The sequence below is a fragment of the Cariama cristata genome, unplaced genomic scaffold, assembly GCF_000690535.1.
Source record: "Cariama cristata isolate BGI_N322 unplaced genomic scaffold, ASM69053v1 scaffold7249, whole genome shotgun sequence".
In the NCBI taxonomy this organism is placed as follows: Eukaryota; Metazoa; Chordata; class Aves; order Cariamiformes; family Cariamidae; genus Cariama; species Cariama cristata.
This window is the reverse complement of record NW_009635148.1, coordinates 563-25,163: the sequence shown is the minus strand read 5'-3', so window position 1 is coordinate 25,163 and position 24,601 is coordinate 563. Positions and strand designations below refer to the sequence as shown.

Below are 24,601 nucleotides of genomic sequence, written 5' to 3'. Positions count from 1 at the left end.
GAACAGCTGCTTTCAGCAACCCATGCAGCCAAGTTAACTGTCAGATGCCAAAGACATAAGATTTGCTACTACACGTAAGCAAAAGGCACTGCTGTCTCAATTTTGGAGCATGATGTAACTGCCCAGCAGCAAATCCTAATTTCAAAGTAGAGAAAGTAATCAGCAAGGAGGTTCGGTTTGATCAAACCTTCTGCAGACATTGAGTGTCAGCGTCATAGCTCCTGATCTCCTCGGAGAAGCCACCCTGCAGCCCCCTCGCTACCAAAACCTTGCCATATAAGCCCAATACAGTCACAGGCCAGAGACATCACTCTCCAAACTGAACTTCCTCCGCTGCTGGAATCAAGAACCTTCATTCATATGCATACAAAATGAGTTTTACTAACAAAACTGCTGCACAGATAATGACACCTTGTGGAGAATATCACCCTTTTGCCTACTCTGTTCTTGCTCATTATGAAAGGGATTTTAATTTAAGAATTTTTCCCTGAATGATGTTTCTTCCATTTCTTCAATGACAAGGCTTCAGTGACAATTCTTGTTTTTTCTTACTTGTTAGCCATAGTCCTAGTAATGCTATGCAGCAAGGTCAGCCTGTTTGCTTGAGATACACAGCTTCAAAGTATAAAAGCCGCATCCTTCCGTTGCCCCTCCATCTCTCGTAGAGGAGTCCCACCCTACTCCCAGTAAGCATGTACCGCCCAACAGTGTCCATCAGCCAGCTGAAAGTTAATCCTTATTTTGTTCAGGTTACTTGATTATGGAGCCTCAAGTACTGTTAGTGCCAACCTACTGGTGATTAGACCACACAGTTGAAGGAAAGCTGCTGCCCATCACTCCTGGCAGCAGCCCAGTCTTGGAGTTAAGACAACTATGAATCCTTAATGCTGACCAACAATTTATCAGTACCCTCAAATGCTTCAGTTAATTACTAGATTTCACAAGCTAGCTCCTATTTTTCAAAGAGGTCAGCCATGCTCTTCCCAGATGGTCTCCCTCCCTTCCCAAAATAAAGTTTCCACTGAATTAATGCCTTCTAAACTTTCCCTGGTTACACAGCAAACAGTACACTGTCACAGCACAAACCTTAAGTGCTGCATCAGTATTCTGCTCCCTTCTGCTACTTCCAACAAAAAAAAAAAGTCTATGATCTTCCACTTAACATGGACTAAAACCACTGCACAAAACTGCAAAACTGCATCCCACTTCAGTCCTCAGAGGCAACAGCACCTTGATTCTTTACTGAACCCTCTAAGCGTCTGCCAACAGTTGCACACTCTTTAGGAGAGCAGAAGTTGGCAATTAGGTTACTTTCCAAAGCAAAAGTCTGAGTAGAAAGTCAGAATCACTTTCAGAAGGAAGTAGAGTTTTATTCTCCATGGGGAGAAAAAAAAAAAAGTTACATACACACCCCCCCTCCCCCCTAAGTCATCCATACTAACACGTCATTTTTTGCTTGCATATGGCTACTGTTTTTATATACATAGTCATTCTAAAATATTTTCCAAACTGGCGTGCTAAGTACTTAGATTTTCCCTTAAATTTCATTTTTACTGTATAGAAACAAATTTCAGGACAAAGATATTTGGTATTATCACATACAGCCTAAAAATCAGTTGCCTATTCTACTGGCTAAAGCTGCTAAGAAACCAGAAAATACGTAAAAAATTATAATTCAAATAATCTAAAGTTCCACTTTCTGTTGACCACAACTACAGTTGTACAGCTATCTACAAGTCAAAAATAAAACCTTGAGATACACAGAAATACATCCTCATGTACAAGCAGTGTTTTCTTATTCAGAGCAAGAAGTCTTTTGAAGGGACATCATGAGCAGATTTGTACTCAAAAATGAAGTTTTAGTTAAGTGGTCAGTGGTGAAGGTCTTGATTTTTTTTTTTAATTTGGTAGAATTCAGTTTTTCCACAAAAACTACAAGCACTTTAACACAGAAAAATCAAAGTCAAAAGATCTGGTTTTACCAACTAAGATAAACAAAGATAGTTGAAATTCAAGTTCAATGTTTGTTTGGTTTTTTACATAATTCCACAGCAAAAACTAATTTTTAAACATTTTTCTAGTTGGTGTCTTTTTAAACAATCTTTGATAAACTGCAGGCCTATGTAACAGTATTACAGTGCTTGCCTGTCACCTCCAAGACGGGGATGTAATCCCACCTTGATACAGAAGTATGATATGCAGTGGTGAGCACAACCTATCCCCTCATGAGTGGGTTTCCATATCTTATTTCCCAGAAAAGGTACCTACAAGAAAATCATGTTTTAATACCTATGAGAAAAACTGCACTCTATCACTGTGCTGTGTGGTGCTTTCTTTTTTTTTAAATTGAGAAAGTTCTACCTTACTTTTTTAATACTGCATTTAAATTTCAAATTACGCTGGCACTACGACCATTAGTTTTTGTTTATGCTTCCTAATGACCAGTTTCATAATAGCTAACAGAGTAATGTCACCAATTTCTCTACACTGACAATCGAATTATACGGAATTGTGCTTTCTATGCAATACTGTTGGGTATAAATAATTACTCCTCCAGAAAACTAAGCACTTAATCCTTCTTAAGGAGCAGAAGCAGTATTGAATATTCTTCTGAATTTACTGATACAGCGTAAGATACAGCGTAGTTCCCTGAAATTACAGTAAAATCTTTTTTAAAATCCCCCTCAACTTTGAAGAAATTGCACAATTTTGTTCTTTTCTCCCAATTAACCAACAGATACCCTGGTCAAAACGTTAGTGTAAACTCAGCAGGATTTTTTGAGAGTCCATAGGCAATTTACCTGCCTCCCTTTTACAAACTCATTCATGAATGCTGACATATGAACAAGTCAGAACATAAAATCAAGTAAAATTTTCAAGTGCCAATCCTGCCTGGTTTTCAGTCCTTCTTCCTGTGCTTTGAATACAATGGAAATGTTTGAAATGATGAATACACAAGGAAATACTACAGAAAAACTCGAAGACAAGAAAAACCCAAGGAATTCAACATCAGTGCTTCCATAAGCACTTACTATTCACGGCCTCAGAACAACCTTGCCACCAAACTGGAAGTGTGGAAACATTCTGAGTAAAATGATTACTTTGATTAGAAAGCATCACTAACCAAAAGAACTACAAATACACAAAACCTGAATTAAATAAAGAAATAACAGGTATAACAAGATAACATAACTACTTTGCAATCTGTTCCCAGATTTTCAAGGATATTCAAGAAGTGGAAATTATCAGTTACACTGTCTTGAAGCAAGATTCTCATATTGATTGGAAATAAAAGCTAATGAATGCTGACAGTAAGCAATGGAAGATACGTAAATCCAAGTGAAAAAAATCAGAATATTTAAGGCAACGTATCTGTGCTACCCTATATATAGTGCTGCATAGAAATACCAGATATAAAGCTATAAAATAGTTTTAATTAGCCAGTTTAGGTCTTGGAAGCAAAGCAGCTCTCACAAGGAACTACTTCAACACTGGCACTGCTTCTCCTGCTCACACTCAAATCCCAATATACCTTATGCAAGCTGTTCTACAGCCATGATAAAATTTGAGGAACTCTACTTCTCAGTGAAATAGGGGTACGTTCCTTCATTTACAGCACATGTATCACAGGGGGTTAAAAGCACCCGATACATCAAGTCTTATGAGGAGTGGCTGAGGGAGCTGGAGTTGTTTAGCCTGGAGAAAAGAAGGCTGAGGGGAGACCGTATTGCCCTCTACAACGACCTGAAGGGAGGTTGTAGCGAGGTGGGGGTTGGTTTCTTCTCCCTGATAACCAGCGATAGGACAAGAGGAAACGGTCTCAAGTTGCACCAGGGGAGGTTCAGGGTGGATATTAGGAAAAATTTCTTCACTCTAAGAGTCATTAAGCATTGGAACGGGCTTCCCAGGGAGGTGGTGGACTCATCATCCCTGGAGGTGTTCAAAAAAACGTTTAGATGTGGCGCTTCGAGACATGGTTTAGTGGGCATGGTGGCGTTGGGTGGACGGTTGGACTTGATGATCTTTGAGGTCTCTTCAAACCATAACGATTCTATGATCATGTAAGTACAGCTATTTACAAAACTAGTATGTCCTTCCTCCACCCTGTTTATAGTCCTCGCTGATCCTTCTCTCGTCACAGCTACACACTGGCATAGTGTAAGTGTCTAAGTATCTCTAGTGAAATAGCATACACATTTTGCTACCTTACTGCAGGATTTACTTACACTTTACTAGTACCTGATGTTATGTTCTGCCTGTGTTAAAAGCACTCCTACTGTGGGCACAGGTAAATAGGCAAACCACATGCATACAACCTTGACAATACCACTATCCCAGCAGGCAAAATAAACTAAAATCTAAGTAGTACTAAGGAGAACCTCTATATCTGCAACACACTTCATGCGAAGCATTTCTGCAGTTTATCAATGAACAATCCAATCTTCTCTTCAAAGATCTATTTAACTTCATATATAAAATGCACCAATGCATTTATGAGGTCAGAATTATTTACCAGGCTGGAAGTCTTGATTAGCTTATTTATAGAATAAAGTTACTTCGCTTCAGAAAAAGTAGTTTTGTATACAAAACCAACTGCACACACAATAAAGACAAGGAAATTATCTAGAGTTGTTAATTACTATTTCTGTGTTCACACTGTGTAAGGTATGAGTTTCTTCACCCATAACATTATTTTGCTCCCTCAGAAGTGGAAGCAAAATTGAAAACTGCAATTTAGAGTAAGGGAGCACAGTTCTAAGCAGAAACAGAGTTGCTACTTAAGACTAAACTAAGTGAATAGAAGCCTCCAGCATGTAGATTTTATGGCCAAGCTGAAACCACAGGGTTGGAATAAAGGAAAGACATCTAGGCCTGAACATTCTTCCTCTATAAACCTTCTGGCATGTTCTGATTTCTTGGGGGTTTTGAAATTAAAAAAATTGCAGAAAAAAAGTTTCCGGAGTAGGGATTAAACAGCCATAGATATCCATATATTTGCTAGATTTGTCACCTTTGTAATCAGGGAACTGAAGAAACGCAGGCTCTTTAACTTAAGTTTTCTGGAGAATCAATTTAAATTGATCTGATCTCAGTCAGTCAGTGATACATAATAAAGTTATCCAATACCTATAACACTTCTTTGCACAACAGGACAAATGCTACGTTGGAGACTGACTTCTTAGAAAAAACTGCAGAATAATCATCTAGGAAGCACTGGTTACTAATGCTCAATTTGGATTTTTGTCAACTGGATCCAATCACCCTCACCTTCCTCATTTGCAAAGGATTTATAAAGCCATTATATTCTATACCTCTTAGTCTTTCAGGTTATTTTCTCATTTTGTTTTCCATAATCATCCAAAGTGATAAAGAGGAAGAAAATGAGCAATGGACAGCGGACAACATATTAGTCCAGGCTGTATCCCCTTAAATATAATGGATCATGTTGAAAAATCTAATATTAAAGTGGATGACTCAACAGTTTCTGAAACGTTCATACAGAAAATTACATTCTACATAACCTAAAGGTAGCTAAAGAGATATGCTCTTATGCAGTTGGTCTTCCTTTTTGTACCACAGTAATCTCTCAACTTTAAAGGCCTAAGAAGCATAACTGAGAGTCAGTAAAGTGTACAACACGGTGATCAACATTTAATTAGCTCTTAAAAATGTACAGCTTTGCTTTCACACATAATAAGGCAGACTAACATCAGTCAACTTTTGAGCATTATTAGACAGAGGGCCAAGAGGGCTTTTGAAAAACTGAACAGCTGCAATAACATCAGTAGCATGCTTATATTATAAAATGTAATTGTGTGGAAATTTTTAATTTAGCTGTAAAAAAAAAAAGCAGCACACTGCTCAGGGTAATACACTTTGGTGCTGCATCAAGTTCATACTATTCTGTTAGCACAAAATGAACTCATAATGTAACATCTACTGCTCCTTGCAAACACGTCAGCTTATTCAGAGCTGGCTTTGATGCCTACACATGGCTTGAAGTCCCTCATTTAATCATAGCTCAAGTTACAAAGATGCAGTGTGCTGGAACAACATTACAGAGTTGAAAGATGTTACTACATCTGTAGTAACAGTTGGAAGCAGAGGTTTTTGTTCCTTCACTACAGTTACTCCTATAATGATTGACACAAGTCCATGCACTATCTCCTCAGGGTCTACTGAGGTTTTTATATGGACCGAAAGGATATTAAGCACCCAGGTAGCCATGAGATGGAACAACGCTGAAGCAGTCTTCACTTCCCCTATTAAGTTCTTCCAGTCTTTCCACAAGTCTGGAAGACCTTCAATTCCACTGTGGGACAAAACAAAAACACAAACCAAAGCAAAGAAAAAACACCACCTCTAAGCTGAACCCTTCAATGAGAATTCCTGAGCAGCTTTCAACAAGAACAGACAACATTCCTGAAAGAAATGAAGGTATGACTATGGAAAAAGAAAAACCTGGGAGAAACCAAACATGACTAAGAAGCTCCAAAAAGTCTTAAAACAGCTGGTAACATGGCCATGAAACTCCTTACCTCTGTCTGTGCGTTTGATAAATGTATTATGACTCTCCGAGGGCTGTCCCAGCATTTTCCAATGAATGTTATCCTTTTTCTTTAAGATAATCTCTACTTTCCCAATTTTTTCAGCAATATTTACTAAAAGATAAAAGGTTTCACACTGTTACTTTTAGTTACATTTTGTACAAAAAAAAAATTTTACTCTTCCACTATAATGACATTTTAGAAGAATTAGTCATTTCTCAAGACGCATGGAATTAATCCGTTAAATTAAAATACCAAATTAAATGTACTTCCAGCTATCTCTTTATAATGTTTTTACAGTGCATTTAAAACAACAAGTACTAACTTAATATGCATAATTAACGTATCTTATGTACCAAATACACTGTGAAAAGCTTCATAGCCCATCTGGTGAAAAAGAATGCTCATGAATTCAGAGTCTTCATTTACTGGAAATTGATAACTACCACTATTTACTACTTCCTTTCTTTTCAAGGCCATTTGAATGAATAATTAAATCCAATAAAATCCCAATCTGAGCAAAGAACTGTTTGCAAATACATAACAGAACTAACTTCTAGTTATTTTAACATTTAGTCATGCTCAAGAGGGATCAGAGCACCATCAACTTATTAATTTCATAGGCCTAAATGCCACAATTGAAAAAAAATTATTAGACTTTATGGTCTGATTTGATTGATCGTGTCAGAACTTGGTGGTAAGCAAAACTGTAAAGTATCTGACAAGTCAGAAAAATAAATTGAAGTTCCACATTTTGATATTAGAAGAGATACAGAAGTGCTGCAAGAGACAGAACTTACCAGCCATGTCTTCTTGAACTGCATGATCCAAATCTGAAACAAAGAGAAATAAACTCCACGTTGAGCAAAAACAAAATTACATTCTAGTCGTCATATATGCATACAGTGTAAGGCTAGGAATACTGAGTGACCTAATGAGCCTAGAGAACCTTACGCATCTTTATCTGGCCCTGACATTTCACTTGTGACTTCTGCAGGTCTAATACATAACATTAAGAAAGGCACTATTTTTCCCATTACTTTTAACAGTGACTCGCGTAAAGCTACCAGTCTGCATTTATCTAAATCATTCCACTTGCCCTTTTTGAATCAGGGCATTTTAATAACCATCAAAAACATACTTGAAGAAAAATTTCACATAGCTTTTACATCAATTTCTTACTACACTTTATTCCATGTGTAAAAAATTAAGTGCATACTAAACAAATGAAGATGTGAGTTGATAAATAATGTAATTCCTTTACATCAAGGTACTTCAGAGTAATCATCTCTAATGAAAGAGGAATAAAATATTAATCGGTATATGAAAAATGCATATGGTCTGATGAGAGGGTTTTAATAAAGTAGAATAAAAATTCAGTACTTTCAACTGCAAAATTACAGTACCTACCAAATTCTACAAGATATGAGTGGTCATCCACGATGATCTCTCCCCTTAATTGTTTGTCTTGACAGTCAACTATCACCAACTCTGCATTCATATCCTTCCATAGGCAAGGAAAAAAAAAAAAACAACCTCATTTTAATAAAATTCTCCCAGAATTCAAGCTGGATCACAACTGGATCTTGCAATTCTCCCTTTCATAAAATATGCTTACCTTCTGCTTAGTATATATGACAATGGTGATCAAACTATCTGTTTGGAACCAGTCATAACTGTAAAACAAAAAATACAGTAAAGAAAAAATTTCTTTGAGCATACCAAAATATATTTAACCAGCAGTTTTCAAGCAAAGATTCTTTCATTAATTTACAAGCCAAATACATTGTTTACTCTTTTTTGGAGAGATAAGTCCAGAGCTAACAATTTAAAAAAGACTGTTAAAAAAACAAAAGTCTAATTACACATCCTGATAGTCAGCACAATGTAGCTAAAATTATATGGCACAGGTTTTACTTAAAAAGCATGTGCATCCTCTTTGCAGTATATGAACCTTACTAACAAGATGATTAAAATCTTGACTCCAGGCAAAAGTATTGGAAGCCACCCTGGCTATTTAAAAGTTATAGATTCCATGCAGATACCACAAAACCACAGTTCCCTTCATCTCCCCAAATCACAATTTTATATTTCTATGTTCCCAAGCTGCCCAAACCTTGTAATAAATCCAGGAAAAGGTACGAAACAGAAAGCCTTCAAATGCTAATTGTTTGTATGGTCTTACACTTGCCAAGAAGCAACTTACTTCACTAACCCAGAAAAGCTATTCTTCTTTCTCCCCATTTTCATGGGGACCATGCATCTGACAATCTCCTGCCTGGCTCTTCACCATAGATATCTACAGTTCTCACCCAACTTCCAGCCGGGTTGCAATCCCAGCCAGTGAAAGTCAACTCTGTCCTCACAACAAAGTTAACCCCTCACATCTACATTACTACCGTCTTTCCCCTTCTCCCAATGTCCTAACCACTTCCATCTACTGTTCGGACTCCTGGACCAGAAAAGAAGGCAGAGAGGGAGGATGGCCTCTCCAACAGATGCTCCTGACACCCAACACATTCGAGTCTGCACAACTTCCAGTCACACAAGAACATCCCAGACGCAGATGGTAAGAAAGGCAGCAAGGTTTGGGGAGCGCTCCAGAAGATAAGCCACGTTCCAGTTGTTCACAAGCCACGATATCTTATATGACTGCATGTAACTAGCCCAGAGGTTACAAATTCACAGATTTTCATGCAAAGCGAGAACTGAACCTTGGTGATCCAAGGCATCATGGAGTAAAATTATAGATACCTCAGTGACAACAGCAGGCATATTGTAGAAACTTGAATACAGCTATCACATCTCAATATATTCCAACCTGACATGAAGTACTTTTCCAAGGCGTGCCAACTCGTACATTTACAGACAAATTAACTAAAGTCAAAAAATCAATCAGCCCAAGTTGGAATAACTTTCCAGGTGTTTTCTCAAGAAGCAAGGCTGAGGAGCCTGCAAATACAAACTATACATTTGTATGCGATGCAAGGCAGTGCAAGCGTTAGAAACCAACAGAGCAAGCCAAGAACCTTGCATCACCATCCATCTGTATGGTCAACATGACCTTTGGCAAGTTGTTTAAACCTTCCTACTTGTAAGAGGATAGTAATGATACATACCCATTTAGCTGGAACATCAAGAACTAACCATGGAAGAGGTTGCCTGCATTTACTGAGAACTGCACAGAATTATTAAATAGAATGTTCAACAGACAATGAAAGACAAAGGTTTACCTTGGAGTTAAATCTTTAGCAGAAGCACTCAGTACTTTCTTCCCAGAAAGCATACCTACAAAGAGCAGAGTCTCATTAAAATATTTGCTGTGATGCTCACTTAATAGAAATCATAAACAGAGATGTTTTGGGGTTTTTTAATTGAATGTTCTAAATACCCCTCCACAACATTTAGTGGTTTTATTTCCACAGGCAGCCAGAAGTATCCATGTACTTTTTAAATTTTGTTTTTATTCAGCACTTTCTCCTGGAGAGCAGGCTCGTAGAACATGAAGTTCTACTTCAGAAATTAAGAGTTCCATATACCACAGAACCTGTGCCTGTAGCCCTTCTGGTACACGTAGCCTGGCCTCAGTTTCATCTGTTATTAGCTTGTGCTTTCACACTTTGTCATAGCAAAGCATGGAAAAAAGGTTATCTGAATGAATATAAACTATTTGTTTATACACTTCAGATGAACAAATTCAATTTGGTCTAACTTAAATCACAAGCAAAATTTCATATCAGTCAGTTAAGCAAAGATACCAGCCTTAATCCCTCTACTTTGCACTTTGCTAGGAATCTTCACAGAATTCATTACTCACTTTAATTATTAAACAACACCAAACAGTCTGAAAAAGCCTTTGCTAGGAGATAACACTTGGTCAGTTGTCAAAAACATCTAATGTACTAATCTCTGGCCTAATAGAAACTGAAAATAGTCGGCAAAAACTTGAGCAGAGATGACATAAAAGCAACTGCAATCCTTCATCAATTTTAACACAAACAAGTTATATAGAATTATGATGAAGGAAGCTGCACAGTCTGAAATATAATATGATCTGTAACACTACATGCACAGCAGGAGTTTTGCTGGACAATGGTTAGACAGAGATAACAGCTGGTAAGTGCTGGTTGCAAGCCCATTCAAAGGCAAACCTTGCAAATCTGGAATGGCTATACCTAAAATAATTAACATATGAATTCTCAGTTACATAGATGATTGTATTCTAAATGCCAGTAAATTTTGTAGTTTGACTATAAGCTTAAACACAGTAATTGAGTGGCTCCACCATGTGGGAAGTAGATAAAACCAAAGAGAGCCACTCTGGTCTAATCCAATCTGTCAAAACTATTTGATCATCCAGATGGGAGAATTAACCCAAAGCAATTAGAACTCGCTGGAATTACTTATTCTTTGATCCTTAATTACCCTTAAACACACACCATCTGTAGCTGCCAAGGAAGCTAAATGGCAGAGCAGTCAGATCATTGCAAAAGAAAACCAATCACCTAATGATAAAAGCCGCCTCAAAGGCTAAGCCTTTCTTGAGGACATAGATCACATGCTTAGGTTGGCCTCCATGAATAAGAGCAATTCATGGTCATACATGCTCCTGTTTGCTTTTCCAGGTCAACAGAAATATATGAACAGTCACAATAAAATAGAACATTCCGGCAAACCAAGTTATTTATGAATTATTCTGAAATACTGTAAGATGCTATGTGAAAACAAGAAGTCACATTGCAATAAAAAGACAATGATTCATGTGTTCAATGAACCAATTAAGGAAAGCGCTGTACTGGTCATGGTGGATATAAATAAAGAAAAGCTGGTGTTGAAGCCAAAGGCTGATGGCAGGCATGAAATGAAGGAGTTTAAGGTGATCAGGATGAACAGCAGGATTACAATTCCGCATCTCACAAGAGCAAACTTCAGTTTGTTCCGGGAACTGCTTTCCAGAATCCCATGGGTTAGCAAGGCTAGTGATAGAGTTTCTCACATTATCCTCACAGCCCCATTGGAGAGAGCTGGGTTTCATAGGTAGATTACAATCTGGATGGAAGATTAGTAGGACTGCCAGTCAGAAATGGTATCATCAGCAGTACAAAGTCCAACTGGTGGTTAGTTACAGCTGGTATTCCCTAGGGCACAGGGAATGCCAATACTGTTCGATACCATCATTAGCGACCTGAAGGGCACACACTGTCTACTGTTAGGAAGTAGATGAGCAATAACAAATCACGGGAAGCAGGTGAAACATGAAAGATTATGGCTACCATTCAAAGGGACCCAGACAGACCAAAGAAATAGGCTGACAAAAGCTCCATGAAGCTCAAAAACAAATGCAAAATTTCGCACCTGACAAAAAAAACCCCAAATAAATCTGATGCAACAAAACAAGTGGGAGGCCTGACTGGACAGAAAGGAGCTCCTCAGAAAACCTTTCAGGGACTCAGTAGACAAGCTGAACTTGGGCAGATACTGCATCCTTGTGGTCATGAAGGCCAACCTTATCCTGGGCAAGAGCATAGCAATCAGTTCAAGGGAAGTGATGCTCCTGTCTGTTCAGCATTTGTGAGACCACCATCTGGAGTATTGTGTCCAGTTTTGGCTCCCCAGTGCTGGACACTGATGATCTTCCAGATCAAGTCCAGGGAAAGGCCACCAAAATGGTCAGCAACTGGAGCACAGGATATATGAAAAGAGGCTGAGGGAACTGTGTTTGTTCAGCCTGCAGAAGAAAAGGCTAAGGGGGAAATCCAACTGCAGTCTTCAACTACCTAAAGAGAAAGGGGTGAGACAGACGTACAGAGAAGATAGCCACACTCTTCTTGCAGAAGGGCAAGAGGCAATAAGACTAGTAGCAGCGAAAATTCTGGTTATGCATATGGGGGCTGGGGGGAAGAAAAGAAATCAAAACAAGAAAAAACAAAACACCACAACTTTTCACTTCCCATGAGGGTGGGGTTGCTCATGAGCAATCTGATCTAGTATCGAAGTTCACCCTGCTTTGAGGAGGAGACTGAACCGAACAAGCTCCAGATGTTCCATCCAATCTAAACTATTTTAGGATGCTCTGAAAGTTTTCTGTATCTATTGTTTTCTTTGTTCTTAGAAGGCCCAGAACAAGCCTGACCCATATTTGTAAATTCCAAATATTACCAAGAAAAATAGGAACATTTATACTACTTAAGCTAAAGAATTCCAGCTGGTTCAGGCTCAAGATTTACTTTTCTGTACTTGAAACTCTAGCTCAAACTCTCCTCCCATCACCCTTTTCCACACCATAAGTTTTTAAGGTCTGATGTGCATATATTCAAAAAACAGCTTGTTTTCAGATGGAGGAACTGTCCGAGTAATAATTTTTTTTACCATTAATAATTCAAAAATCATCACCATAATATTTTGAGTGAAAGAGAAACTCACTTAAGCTCAAAAGTGCAAGGCTGAAAAGATAATTTTAAAAATACATCTTTGATACACATTTGTTCTCAAACAAATAGGAAGTTTTCAGACATGCTTTGGTAATGGTAGTGTTTTGAAATTTTTATGACTTTTGTTTGAAACTCAAGTATGACCAGATGTTGAAAAGCGCATTAGGCTACACTCACGCTGATTGTTATCAGTAGCAATATATTTTGAAAACTTCAGCTTTAATTGCCCCTAATATTACATACAATTGATGTTCACAAAAATCAAGGATACATTTAAAGTTGACTGATCTGAGCACACTCCAAATACAATTATTATTTATGTATTTTAGATTAATAAGGCAAAAATGTCTTTGCTAGTGCCAACAGCCTCCAAAAAAATCAGAGTCCATGCCATAGGCTTCTCTTTCCCACTTTCAGACAGCAATGCTTATTTCCAGACTGATTTTGACTTACATTTACAAGAGCTAAGAATCAAGATGCAAGAACTGAATATGAAAAACCTCATGGAAGGTAACCTCAGGAACTGACCTCTCCTGTTTTGGAAAAATTCTTGCCAAACAGGTAAACTGAATATAAAAAGCAAGCATCAGTATTTTGGCAATTTCATTGGAAACTACCATCAGAATCATCTCCTGTGTCTCCTGACAGGTCACAAAATCTGGACAAGAAAAGTTATTGCTAGATGCAGGAGGGGAAGCAAGATGGAAGAAAGAGGGAATATCACTTATTTCTCTTTACCTGGATCCACTGTGAACATTAAAGATGCCTAGGAAAGCTCTGGACAGCTAGACAAGCATGAAAACTAAGGAATTCATGAACCAAAATAACCAAGAGAAGAAGAACATTGAAATAGATGGTAAAATTAGTCTTCTACTTGAATACAAATTATTTGTTGTGTATTTAATGACTACCAGCTGCTAGTAGTATCATTCTGACAGGGTAAAGCAGAGTTTGATTTCTAACTCGCCCAGTCCTTCAAAGCAAGATTAACAGGTTCCAACAACTTGTTCATTGCTGAAGAAAAAAAGTCACATAGCAGACTCTGTCAAAGTTTAGCTTAATATCTTAAAAGGCTATAAGCAGAATAGGAACAAATAAAATCTGTCTTGCTTACTTTTATATGATGTATGTTTAACTTTTTGTGTAACTCAATGCTTGTGCATACTAAAAGGTAAACTGCCTTTTAGAAGTCAAATACAACATTCACAGAACACAAAGGGAGTGCAAGGAAGACAGTATGAGAAAAATGAAAACCAATGGGAACTCAAATTCACCAGAGAAAGCACGAACAAGTTATCTTCCCCTCACTGTGCCTGGACTTGCTGGAACACCACCCTGAGAATTTTTCTGGCCTCATCTTAAGACACATCTAGGTTTCTGCTCCTCCTGCCACTGCAAAGTTTGAATGCTCTGGACTCCTTTTCCAAAGTTTCAGCCTAGACTTTTACGTGACCGATTTGCACCTGTCTCCTTTCATGCCAGTAAGTCAGCCTTGAATTCAAATTGTATTATTTCCCTTCACAGGTGTTCATCTGGTTTGCTCCATCAACACAACCCCATCACACCTCAGGTGATGGGACTTCATAAGCCATATTCTTTTAGGAAGCCCCTTACAGTAACAAGACTAATCAGTCTGTAACATTTCCCTAAAAGCATGAAAATCAAATGCATAGTTCTTGATCATGAGCAACCAAAGCTACCTCCAGTACTCAAGGAAGGGCTCAGTAAAGGTTTGAATGCTTCCCCATCTCTACAAGGACTACCATCAACCTCCTGATACATTCACAGGACTATACTTGCTTCTCTTAAGAGCTACACCAATTGTCAGCCCAGTCAGTCTCACAGTTACATCTCAAGTAGTTCAGTCATGCTGTGATCAGCTAATTCACCTCCATTTCAACTGATGTCCCAGTGATGACCTTCCAGCTTTTAGTAGAGACACAGTAATTTTAAGTGTTCCGAAAGATCTTGTCCTTTCTCTGCTACTCCAGCCCCACGGCCACCCAGCTTTTCTGATACAGAGAAGGATCAAAAAGCCTGGCAATTCTGTAGCGGCAGATTTCATAGTGCAGCAACTTGTGACCTATCTTGCCCAACTTCAGCAGAAAGCTTGTCCATCTCATACCTCCCGTACCTATACTACTCTACTGCAGTCTTTTAAACACTGAATTCACAATGCCTGATTAGCATTTTGCCTTCTGTAATTTCCACAGATCACTACAGCCTCAACATCAGATTCAAATACAAAGACAGAAGTCTGGATAATACTGCTCATTTGATAACATTCAAATAAGTTTAAGATTTACTCGCCACCTCACTCCAGGTGAATACTTACCATTAAGCTGTTTCTTCTCTTCAGATAGAGTAGAAGAAATCTCTACAAGCATTAAGAAAAAAAACGAGCATGACAGTAAGAAGTAAAGGCACGGTACTTGCACACATCATGCTAAAGAATTAAGACAAAGTAAGGATCTCCAAATAAACTTTCTAAAACATTAACAGATTGACAAGGACGCTTCAGATATCAAGAAGTCACAAATAAATGCAGCACTGATTACCATTTCAAAAGATTCTGTAGAATTTAAAAAATGCTACGTTAAAAACACCAAAAGTTACACAGTACTAAAGGGTAGGAAAGGCAAGAACTCTGGCCCTTCAAAACAAACATCACAGATTATCTTGTGCAACTATAGCTAAGCAGCTCACCAAATCTGTCAGACTTCCGATGACAGTTGTCTCACAACAACACAGGCTAGTCACTGAATTTGACTGACCCAATCCCTGGCAATCTAAACTCAGTCCTTGGCAGAAACCCAGGAAAAAGCAAATCTTCCTATAAGGTCCTTCTGTCAAATGGTTTTATTCGACAAGTTATTATTTGAGTTTTTCATTAAATCTACAGTATGCTGCAACTACTCCAAACAAATACAAAAATACTAGCAGAAAAAAAAGATGAAGACCAAGCAGGTGAATTACATAGTGTCATTTCATATATAAGGTGCTCAACTCGAGGGGAAAGGCACTGCACCTCTCAGCCACATATCGCTCTGCTCACAGCAAACCTGTGGGGAAACCAGTCCTCTGGATGTACCCAAGCCCCCTTCTGCCTTTTCTACATTGCACATCTCAGAACGTCCCAATACAAAGGTCCATTTTTTTATTCTCTTTTACGAGCGCCAGGTTTGGGTAAGTAGGAGAAACCAATGTGTTCTTCCCGCTCCCTTTTATGAAAACGAAATTGTGAATGTTTCTCCCTTGTTCTTCTCAATCCTTTCCAGTGTTCTGCATCACAGCAGCCAGTGTTAGGAGAACAATGCCGTTGTGACAGAAGTGAAGGAAAGGCTCCTGGAACAAAGCACCAAGCATACAGTATTGCAAAATTACTTCAGAGTTCACCAAGAATTCCCTTCATCGCAGGCTTTCATGTTGTGCCACTATAAGATAAAAGATAAGATAAAAACAAAACACTCCACAAGATGAATGGGACAGTTCACCCCAAATTTTTGGTTGCAGTTGTATTTGTCTGCATATTCTGCTATACACCACTACAAGCTTTCTGCCAAGATATACAAGTCATTCATAAAAAACTCATCTCTGACTAAAGGTAATTTTTTGTGTACAAAAGTCTACTCTCTTTTCACTACATTTTAACACAGCCCTACCTCTCTTCCTTGGATGACACCATAGCTCTCAGCTTAATCTCACTGAATTAACAATAATAAGATGAATTCCAATTTCCAAGTTATGTTACCACTGAAGTATCATAGGGACATACACCAAGATGTGTCTACGAGAAACATTAGCAGTATTAAAAGATACCAGACAACAAACTAATGTCCTTGCTAATATTTACAGCAAAGTACCCTGAAAGGAAGGCAAGCACTTTAACACTGTACAGGTTTGCTGAGGGAGTTACTAAAACAACCTCTTCCATGCCTATGTACTCCTGTAGTTGCTGCACTTGCCTTCTCAGCAAGTACAAACACTATACATTTCAGTGCACAGCTCCACTCTTCTGTAACAACACAGAAGGGACACGTCAGAAATTCCTATTAGTCACTACCATACCATGAAACAGCATTCCCAAAAGACAAGTTGACAAAACATTAACTATAATCAGCATCTTCAAAAGACTCTTCTTTCTTAAAAAAACAAACCAAAAATCAAAAACCAAAACACACACCACCACAACCCTGGAGTATGAAGGACAAGCTTCAGCTTCCTTAAACAGTTCAGTGAGTAAATGACTGTACAACTTTCAAAAAAAAAAAAAAACCAAAACAAAACACCAGAACACAGGAAACAAAACTAATCTAAACAACCACAATCTTCCAGCAGTACCCCAACAAACCTACATCTGCCTTACTTGCACTGTACTGAGACTGTACCAAACAGCAAGTACTGATGCTTGCCCTACTGCCAAACACTAACCCTCTGCCACAAAAAGAAAGCAGTATGTACTGTAATTTGAAGGCCTGTCTGTACTTATGGGCCTATTTAATCCTATATTCAAACCCATGCATCTTAACTCTGTATTTTTCTTCCATTTTCAAATGCAAACTTTGCTGAATATGGTCTTCTGGAAGGACACAAGAATTACTGCTGGCTGACGGTAAAGTTAGTCAATCATGTTTTTAATAATTCACTATTCAAAAGAGGAGGATACATAGCCTACCAGGAATCAAAGTGAACTTTGACAATTCTACAATGAAGAATTTCAGCAAATTCAGTCTAATCAGTTTTATTCTTAATTAACGAAGTTACATTTTTCCAAGCCTGAAATGGCCAAAAGAGACACAGGCAACAGAACCATTTTTTACACACCTGACAACCTTTATCCTGCGAATTTTACTGTAGCAAAATGGATAGAGCAGTCCTATTACAAAGGAAAGCAGAAGAAAAAGTGAACAGGGGAAAATGGACTGTCATAGCTGGGAGGGGCAAAGACATGTCGGTTTTTTACTGACTGGCTGTCACAAGAATGCCTTCCAGTTGCAGAAAGGTTAGATTAATGAAATCAGCAAAAGTCAAGTTTACTTTTAAAATTCTATCTCAGCTGTTAAAGTGGCAGTAATTTATCTGTAACACCTCAACTCCATGAAGCAGTTATGCTGTCCACGTTTCTTCATACTTTGCAGTATTTACCTTAAAAGTTCCACATTGGAATTAGTTACCTAGCAACATGGAGATGTAAAACACTATTCCCCCTTACGTACAACTCAATGTAACTGTTTGGTGATGTGATCTAAGCGCTAAGCAAGTATGCGGTGAACACTGTCAGAAGAGCTACAAGAGATGGCTAAATTTGTGAACCAAAGGATACCACAGAATTTTAGAAAAACAGTTGCAAACATTAGTTCTTTCATGTTTTCACTGCAGTTTTGCTAGGCGTCAATGTTCAGCAACAGCATCTGCTTCCCTAGTATAGGAAATGTTTGCTGTGGCCTACAAACCAAAACAAATACTGAAGAGTAAAGTCTCTGGAAACCATCATGAACATTTTAAGAGAATATACTACATCTCTTGCTGTCCTGGCTCAGAGGAGTCCGTTGTATCAGCAAAATTTTCCCCAAGAAAATTCAAACTAAAGGACCCAATACAGTGTTCTGGCCATAAAGTGTATTTAAATACCTCAATACACATGTAACTTGCCAGACTTATGTCTGGTGCTGAAATCACCAGATTGAAAATACGGACTTTTATTTCAAGATGAGAGCTGCCTACGACAGTTTGTCCCCTGGGATCAGAAGAACAAAGAGGGATCCTGGGGTGGAAATAAAAGATCATTTCTATATTCATATGCACATAACACACATACACGTCTGTTTTCTGATGACTAAAAACAAAAGAAAAACTGTAGCTGTACATTACTTATAAAAGTCTTCATGCATAAAATAGTTTCATCTTCAGGTATCTGCTGTAAAAAGACTGAATATATGCAACAGTCTTCATCTCTATGCAAGAATAGAGACTCTCCTTGTAAATATTATGATTTAGGATTTTTCATAATGTTCAGACAACTTCGGAAAAAAGTGTAATAGAAATTATTTCATTCTTAAAACCCTCACCTTTTGGAGCAGCAATAGGCTTGACAGCCATTCTCCCAACAAGACATTCCTTCAGCATCGATTCATAATTGACCCAACGATGAACCTATATCAACAAAATTGGTTTTCACTAAATTTGTAATTCTTACTATGTTGTTCTATGCCCTGAAACAGAAAAGTTAATTTTTGTACAGTGGCTAATGTAATTCATTTAGTAGTTTTTTTTTTTTAAACATACACTCATTATTGCATTGTTCAGTCCTTATTTTTACTTTTATTACAGATAGCATGTAATTAAATGAAAAAATATGACTCTGAAAAAGTGACAATAGTTTAATTTATTCATTTTATGTTTTGCAGTATCTGATCATAACCTTGAGCTACAGAAAATATTTCAGAAGAGCATTTTTATGATGTATGCTACACAATTAACAGAATAAAGACCTTGTCTTTACAAGAGTAATTAGTCTTGTTTAGATGCAAGTGAATGAAGAAGGGATGAAGGAAACAGAATAGAAGTTTAGACACACCAACATCTCCTACCAAGTTGGTGTATTTCTGTTTGTTCTTGTTTCACTATCACTGAATTATTTGGAAATTACCTATTTTAGAAAGTCAAATAAAGTGAAGAAAAAGCAGTAGCTTTACAGACCAGAACTGGAGAACTTGCAGAGGAAATGGATGGCAGAAAAGCCAACTCTGACAGGACATCCAGGATAACATCACAAGAAAAGAAAAGGAAACAAAGGGCTGTATGACAAATCTGAATGATATGTAGAGATTTAAAAAGAAAAACTTTAAACTGGACAGGCTAAGGAGACAAGATAAAGAATCCCATCCAGAAGTTGTGATTCCCTCATTTACAGGTAACAGAAAGAAATGAAGGATTCTGAACGACAGTTAATTTTTCCAGAACTTTGAGAAACGCTACCAACCTACCAAACTCTTCAAGAGATCGGTATCTGACAGACTCAGAATGCTAAAGCAGAGGGGATTACAACAGAAATACCTCCAGAGCAGAAAAGACATCAGGCCAAAACCAAAAAATACGAACAACACATTTTAAGGATCTGAACACTGCTCTCCACTTCTATGACAAACTGAAAAAAAAAAAAAAAATGTAGCAAGTATGTATCTGAACTTAGTAACAACTTGACGGGCTTCCCCAAATGTTCCTGATGTCAAGACTCCCATTTCCAAGTACATCATATAATACTTGACAGTGATCCAGCTACAGAATTCCAGGCCACCACTTGATACCGCATGAACTTTTAGGACAGAAACTCCAAATTTCTTGAAACCAGAGAATTATGCCTGCAACCAACACTTAATTTGTGAAAGGATTAACCAAAGATAAACTTAACAAAGCTAAAACATCATCACTTCTTCATTTACGTTAATTGTTAAAAACATTTTGCAAGTAAAGGCATAACATAGTGTGATGTACGAACTGCAAAGAGACAACAGATTTCCCTTCAGAAACAGAGGAGATTTCCTTTCTGCTCTTCCTCAGTTTCTCAGACAAACCTTGTGAGTCAAGGAGACTCAAAGAACATCTTTCTAAAAAACACCGACTCAATGAATCATCCTTTATAGCACCAGGTTTGCAAGTGATTCCTTACAGAAAGTACACCCATTCTGCAGAGTCTTTCTCTTCTGAGTCTTTTCAAAATATTTAAAGAAGTGGTAAATAAAGCAGAGACTAACTGTCATCTTGTGATTTGTTCACAATCAGTTAATAGCAGCCCCAGAATTTTTTCTTAGTACTTTGTTCGCTGATAACGCAGCGGCCAAGCTAACAGACAAAAGAATACTACAAGCATTTTTCAAAAAATGAAAGTTCTGAGAAGAAAATGCCTCTCAAACAACAGCAATTAATCATTGTAGTAATTTATTAAGAAGGTGGTATCTCAAGTTGTTGCTAGTTTTATTGTTATTTCTGTTTAAAAAACCCATTTAATAAAATGGTCAAATTGAAGTATCATTCCAACAACATAGAGTCACATTTTCATTATTGTCTTTTTGGTACAAAGTTTAAACTACGTGCCTCTTTCAGCACACACAAGTGCCATTCTGAGCAGTAACCCATTGCCTTTCCTTAGACCTGAAAAAGTTCAAATCACCATTTTCACTGGAATGCCCTAAAAATAACCGGAAAACATGCATTTTTCAAAATACCTTTGGGTGAATAAGTGTCATTCACTGCCTGTTGTTCTCACCTGATCAAAGAGATCTGTACCATCAGTTCCTGCTGCTTTCATCAGCTCATCCTCACCACCGGGATGATATTCCATGTACGGTGTAACATTATATACAAATCCTGCAGAAAATGGAATATAAAAATGTGAGCAGCATTTCTACAACTGCTACAACCAGTCCTATCTTCAAAAACAGCTGAAAGGTTAGTGCATATTAAACACTTATGGCAAACAGTAGACACGATCAGAACAGTATGACTTTCCAAAAACAGAAACGTAAGTTACACAATCCTATAGAGCACAAGACCTTACACAGAGAGGCCAATCCTACAATGCCATACCACTTGTCCCAGTGAACATCTGGAGAAAACCGTGGGCTTAAGGCTTTAACAAAATAAACTTTCGAAGTTGATGTATCCTAGCGAGAGGGTAAAAGAACCAGAGGCTGGTTTAAGTAGAGACATATAATTGAGCCAGTTCGCACACAGAATTGTTTTCATTCTCCCTTCCAATTAAATTACTCCTAAAGCGCTGTCATAGCTGTTTCCCTACCACCCATCACCTATGGAATAAAATGCCTATGGGAATGAACTACCTCCCATAAGGAAAAACTGCTACCATCAGCAACAAAACTTCCATTCTTCAGATTCAGCAACATAAAAAACTAAACATAGCCTATGCTTATTAAAGGCTTACAACTCTGGTACCAAATTTGTCCCAGTAAAAAGGCTTAGCATTCTTTCTACATGAGTACCAGTCTCAGTATTTCCAGGGAGATAAAACAATGCTTCGTCATAGGTCTGAAATGATGAAGTTTAATTATTGTTGCTATGCAACCAGAAGAATTAGAGCCTGGAGAATGCAGTTATAAACCGATTTAACTACAGACATATTGTTGCTAACAGGACTATTGCAGGTCTACCTAGCAGAATATTTAAAGATCTATAACATTATCAAAACAGGAAGCTACCAGAAGTGGAACTATGCCAGTGCTTTCATAAGAAGCTTTTAACACATTAAGAACTGTACATTAGTTACTTCAGAAGGAGAGGTAGGTATTCAGCACTGGGCTGGGAGGAGACATATTTGGGACAATCCTAGTTGATAAGAACAACCATCCCAGACAACAAAGGAAGGATCTTTGCATATTTTACTGACCTGATTTTCTGCTAGATGTATCCACTATGCCATCTGGTGTGCAGCACTGATTACCGCATGCAATAAAATGTAAGCATCTACACAGTTAGGACCTCCTGAGTATTAGTCAAATGTTCTATTTACCATCAAACTTGCAGGAGAAAAAGAAATCTCATTTATATACCCTTCACACTTTTTTTAACTCCCCTGACATCCCACTTACATATAAATTTGTGGCCTATATGACAACTTTCTTTGATGATCATACTGGATTTTTGAACAAAGTCAGCTCTTGTTGTTCTACTTCACATTTCTCTCATCAATTTCTGCTCTTTCTTACAGAGACGGTCTATCTACCAATGCAGAGACTTCATTTAGCTCTTCCACAATGGTGTTATTTTACTGACTGTCCACACATCAGGTCCGCAGATAACACACCAGGATTCTCAGTTATGCTGTTTTTTTCATTAGTAGTCCCAGAACAAAGAAAAGGCAGAGACAAAAAATTTAAAGACAGATACAGAAGCAGCATGATGGAGTTCTAAAAACCAACCTCAGCGATGCAGTCAAGGGGGAATGAGAGATTAAAAACAAAACAGAAGCGTTTTTAAGCAGTGATTCTGTCTGCAGTATCAGCTGTCCCTTTTTGAAACAGAAAAAAAGAACAGATCTCCACAGTAAATAAGCTTTCTTTAGCTCTTCTCCCACTATAGTTTTGCTAGCATGTGCAAGAGCAGCACACAGAGCATTAACGTATTACTTTGTTCAAAAGCCAGTACCGACTGACATTTTACCCTTAATTTCACTCTCATCCCCTTTTAACACCCAACAAAAACACAGTCGCCCTCATAGACAAATTCTTAACTTTCTTTTGCTGGAGTTCAGAAATGACATTATGTCAAATTATCAATGATGTTCCTTACCAGATCAAAGTTACCACTAAATGAACCACTCTTCCTACAGAAATGTCACATTAGCCAATTTGATCTTCTTAATCTATGTTCACAGAAGTGCTGCTATCTCACAACAAATTTAAAGGAGATAGTAATGTATTTTACCTTCCAAGTGATTAAACTGGAGAGCAAACATTTTACTCCTTTCTGTAACACAACTAGGAACTTTGTTTCCAGCACTGAAAATACTCTTCTAGCCATAGCTATTGTTCCGAACCACCCTTCACACATTGTTAACTGATAACATAGGATACTTTCAACTTTTGAGCTAAATTTTGATTAAAATAGTAACATAAATAGAATGGCTTAGTTACCACTGGTATTTGTTATGCTAGATAGAGATTACAATTGCCCTGTGTGGCAACTATGGTTTGCCTTACGAAGTTTTATGAAGTAGTATGTGGGCTTGCACACTTGTTTCCCAAAGACCACTCTACAGGTTTAAGTAACATTTTTAATATTTATATCTCTATGGATGCTTTAAAGCAATCACTAAAAATAGTCAACTGCTAAGGATAATAAATTCTCCAAGACTGAGGATTGTAAGTACATGTCAGCATTTTCAATGCCTTATTCTTGCTAAGCCCTTTCTATTTGATGCATCACCTACAATCTTGTGTTTTATTATTTTCACATGCAGATAGAAAATAGGTGTAAAATATGCCCACTTGGAAGACTTCTTGAACAAAGTTGTGTCCAATTATATCCAGATTACACCTGGCCTAAACATAGAAGGTGCACAGTTTGTTTTGGGGTGCGGTTTTTGTTGCTGTTTGGTTTTTGTTGCTGCTTCTTTAAGCACAGAAGAGTAAAGCTAGGCAAAAAACATAGAGGCAACATGACAGCAACCAACCTCTTATACATATCCAGCAGTCCTCCTTTTTGTTGTGTTTAGCAAGCTCATCTTCGGTCACTTCAATTAGCCTCCCTTTTAAACCAGTCAAGTCCTTCCCACTTTTAGTTAGTCGAATCCAATCCATAAGACTCCTTCCTGGTTTTAAAGGTACCTGAAAAAATAACGAATGTACAAACATTATTAAACTCTAAAGGAAGAAAGAGCCATTCAATACACTTTTCTAAGCTGCCTAGGAAGACTCAGACAAAACAAGAAATAACACAACCCATATTCTTCACTGATATTTGGGAGCCCTACTCAGCAACAAGAGTGCTTAAGGAAGCATCCTATCTAGTAACCCAGGTAAGGGCGGTATCTAACATCAACAAACATTTAGACAACTCTTCCCAAAGTAAACTGCAGAAACTAAGTCCTCCTATGGTGGTAAAATT

General features: G+C 37.8%; 1 protein-coding gene across 1 annotated transcript in view; it reads right to left on the bottom strand.

Moving 5' to 3' along the window:
* The window catches only part of LOC104167218 (cytochrome b5 reductase 4), a 39,349-nt gene extending 15,034 nt beyond the window's left edge, over positions 1–24,315 (bottom strand). The window contains exons 1-9 of the mRNA XM_009707412.1: positions 24,168–24,315; positions 21,246–21,346; positions 19,048–19,132; positions 15,315–15,356; positions 9,782–9,836; positions 8,167–8,224; positions 7,959–8,052; positions 7,349–7,381; positions 6,540–6,662 (exon numbers count right to left, since the gene is read on the bottom strand). Coding sequence (XP_009705714.1) covers positions 6,540–6,662; positions 7,349–7,381; positions 7,959–8,052; positions 8,167–8,224; positions 9,782–9,836; positions 15,315–15,356; positions 19,048–19,132; positions 21,246–21,346; positions 24,168–24,294 — 718 coding nt within the window. The 5' untranslated portion in view covers positions 24,295–24,315. The remainder of the gene's footprint in view (positions 1–6,539; positions 6,663–7,348; positions 7,382–7,958; positions 8,053–8,166; positions 8,225–9,781; positions 9,837–15,314; positions 15,357–19,047; positions 19,133–21,245; positions 21,347–24,167) is intronic.
* Between the last annotated feature and the right edge of the window lie 286 nt (positions 24,316–24,601).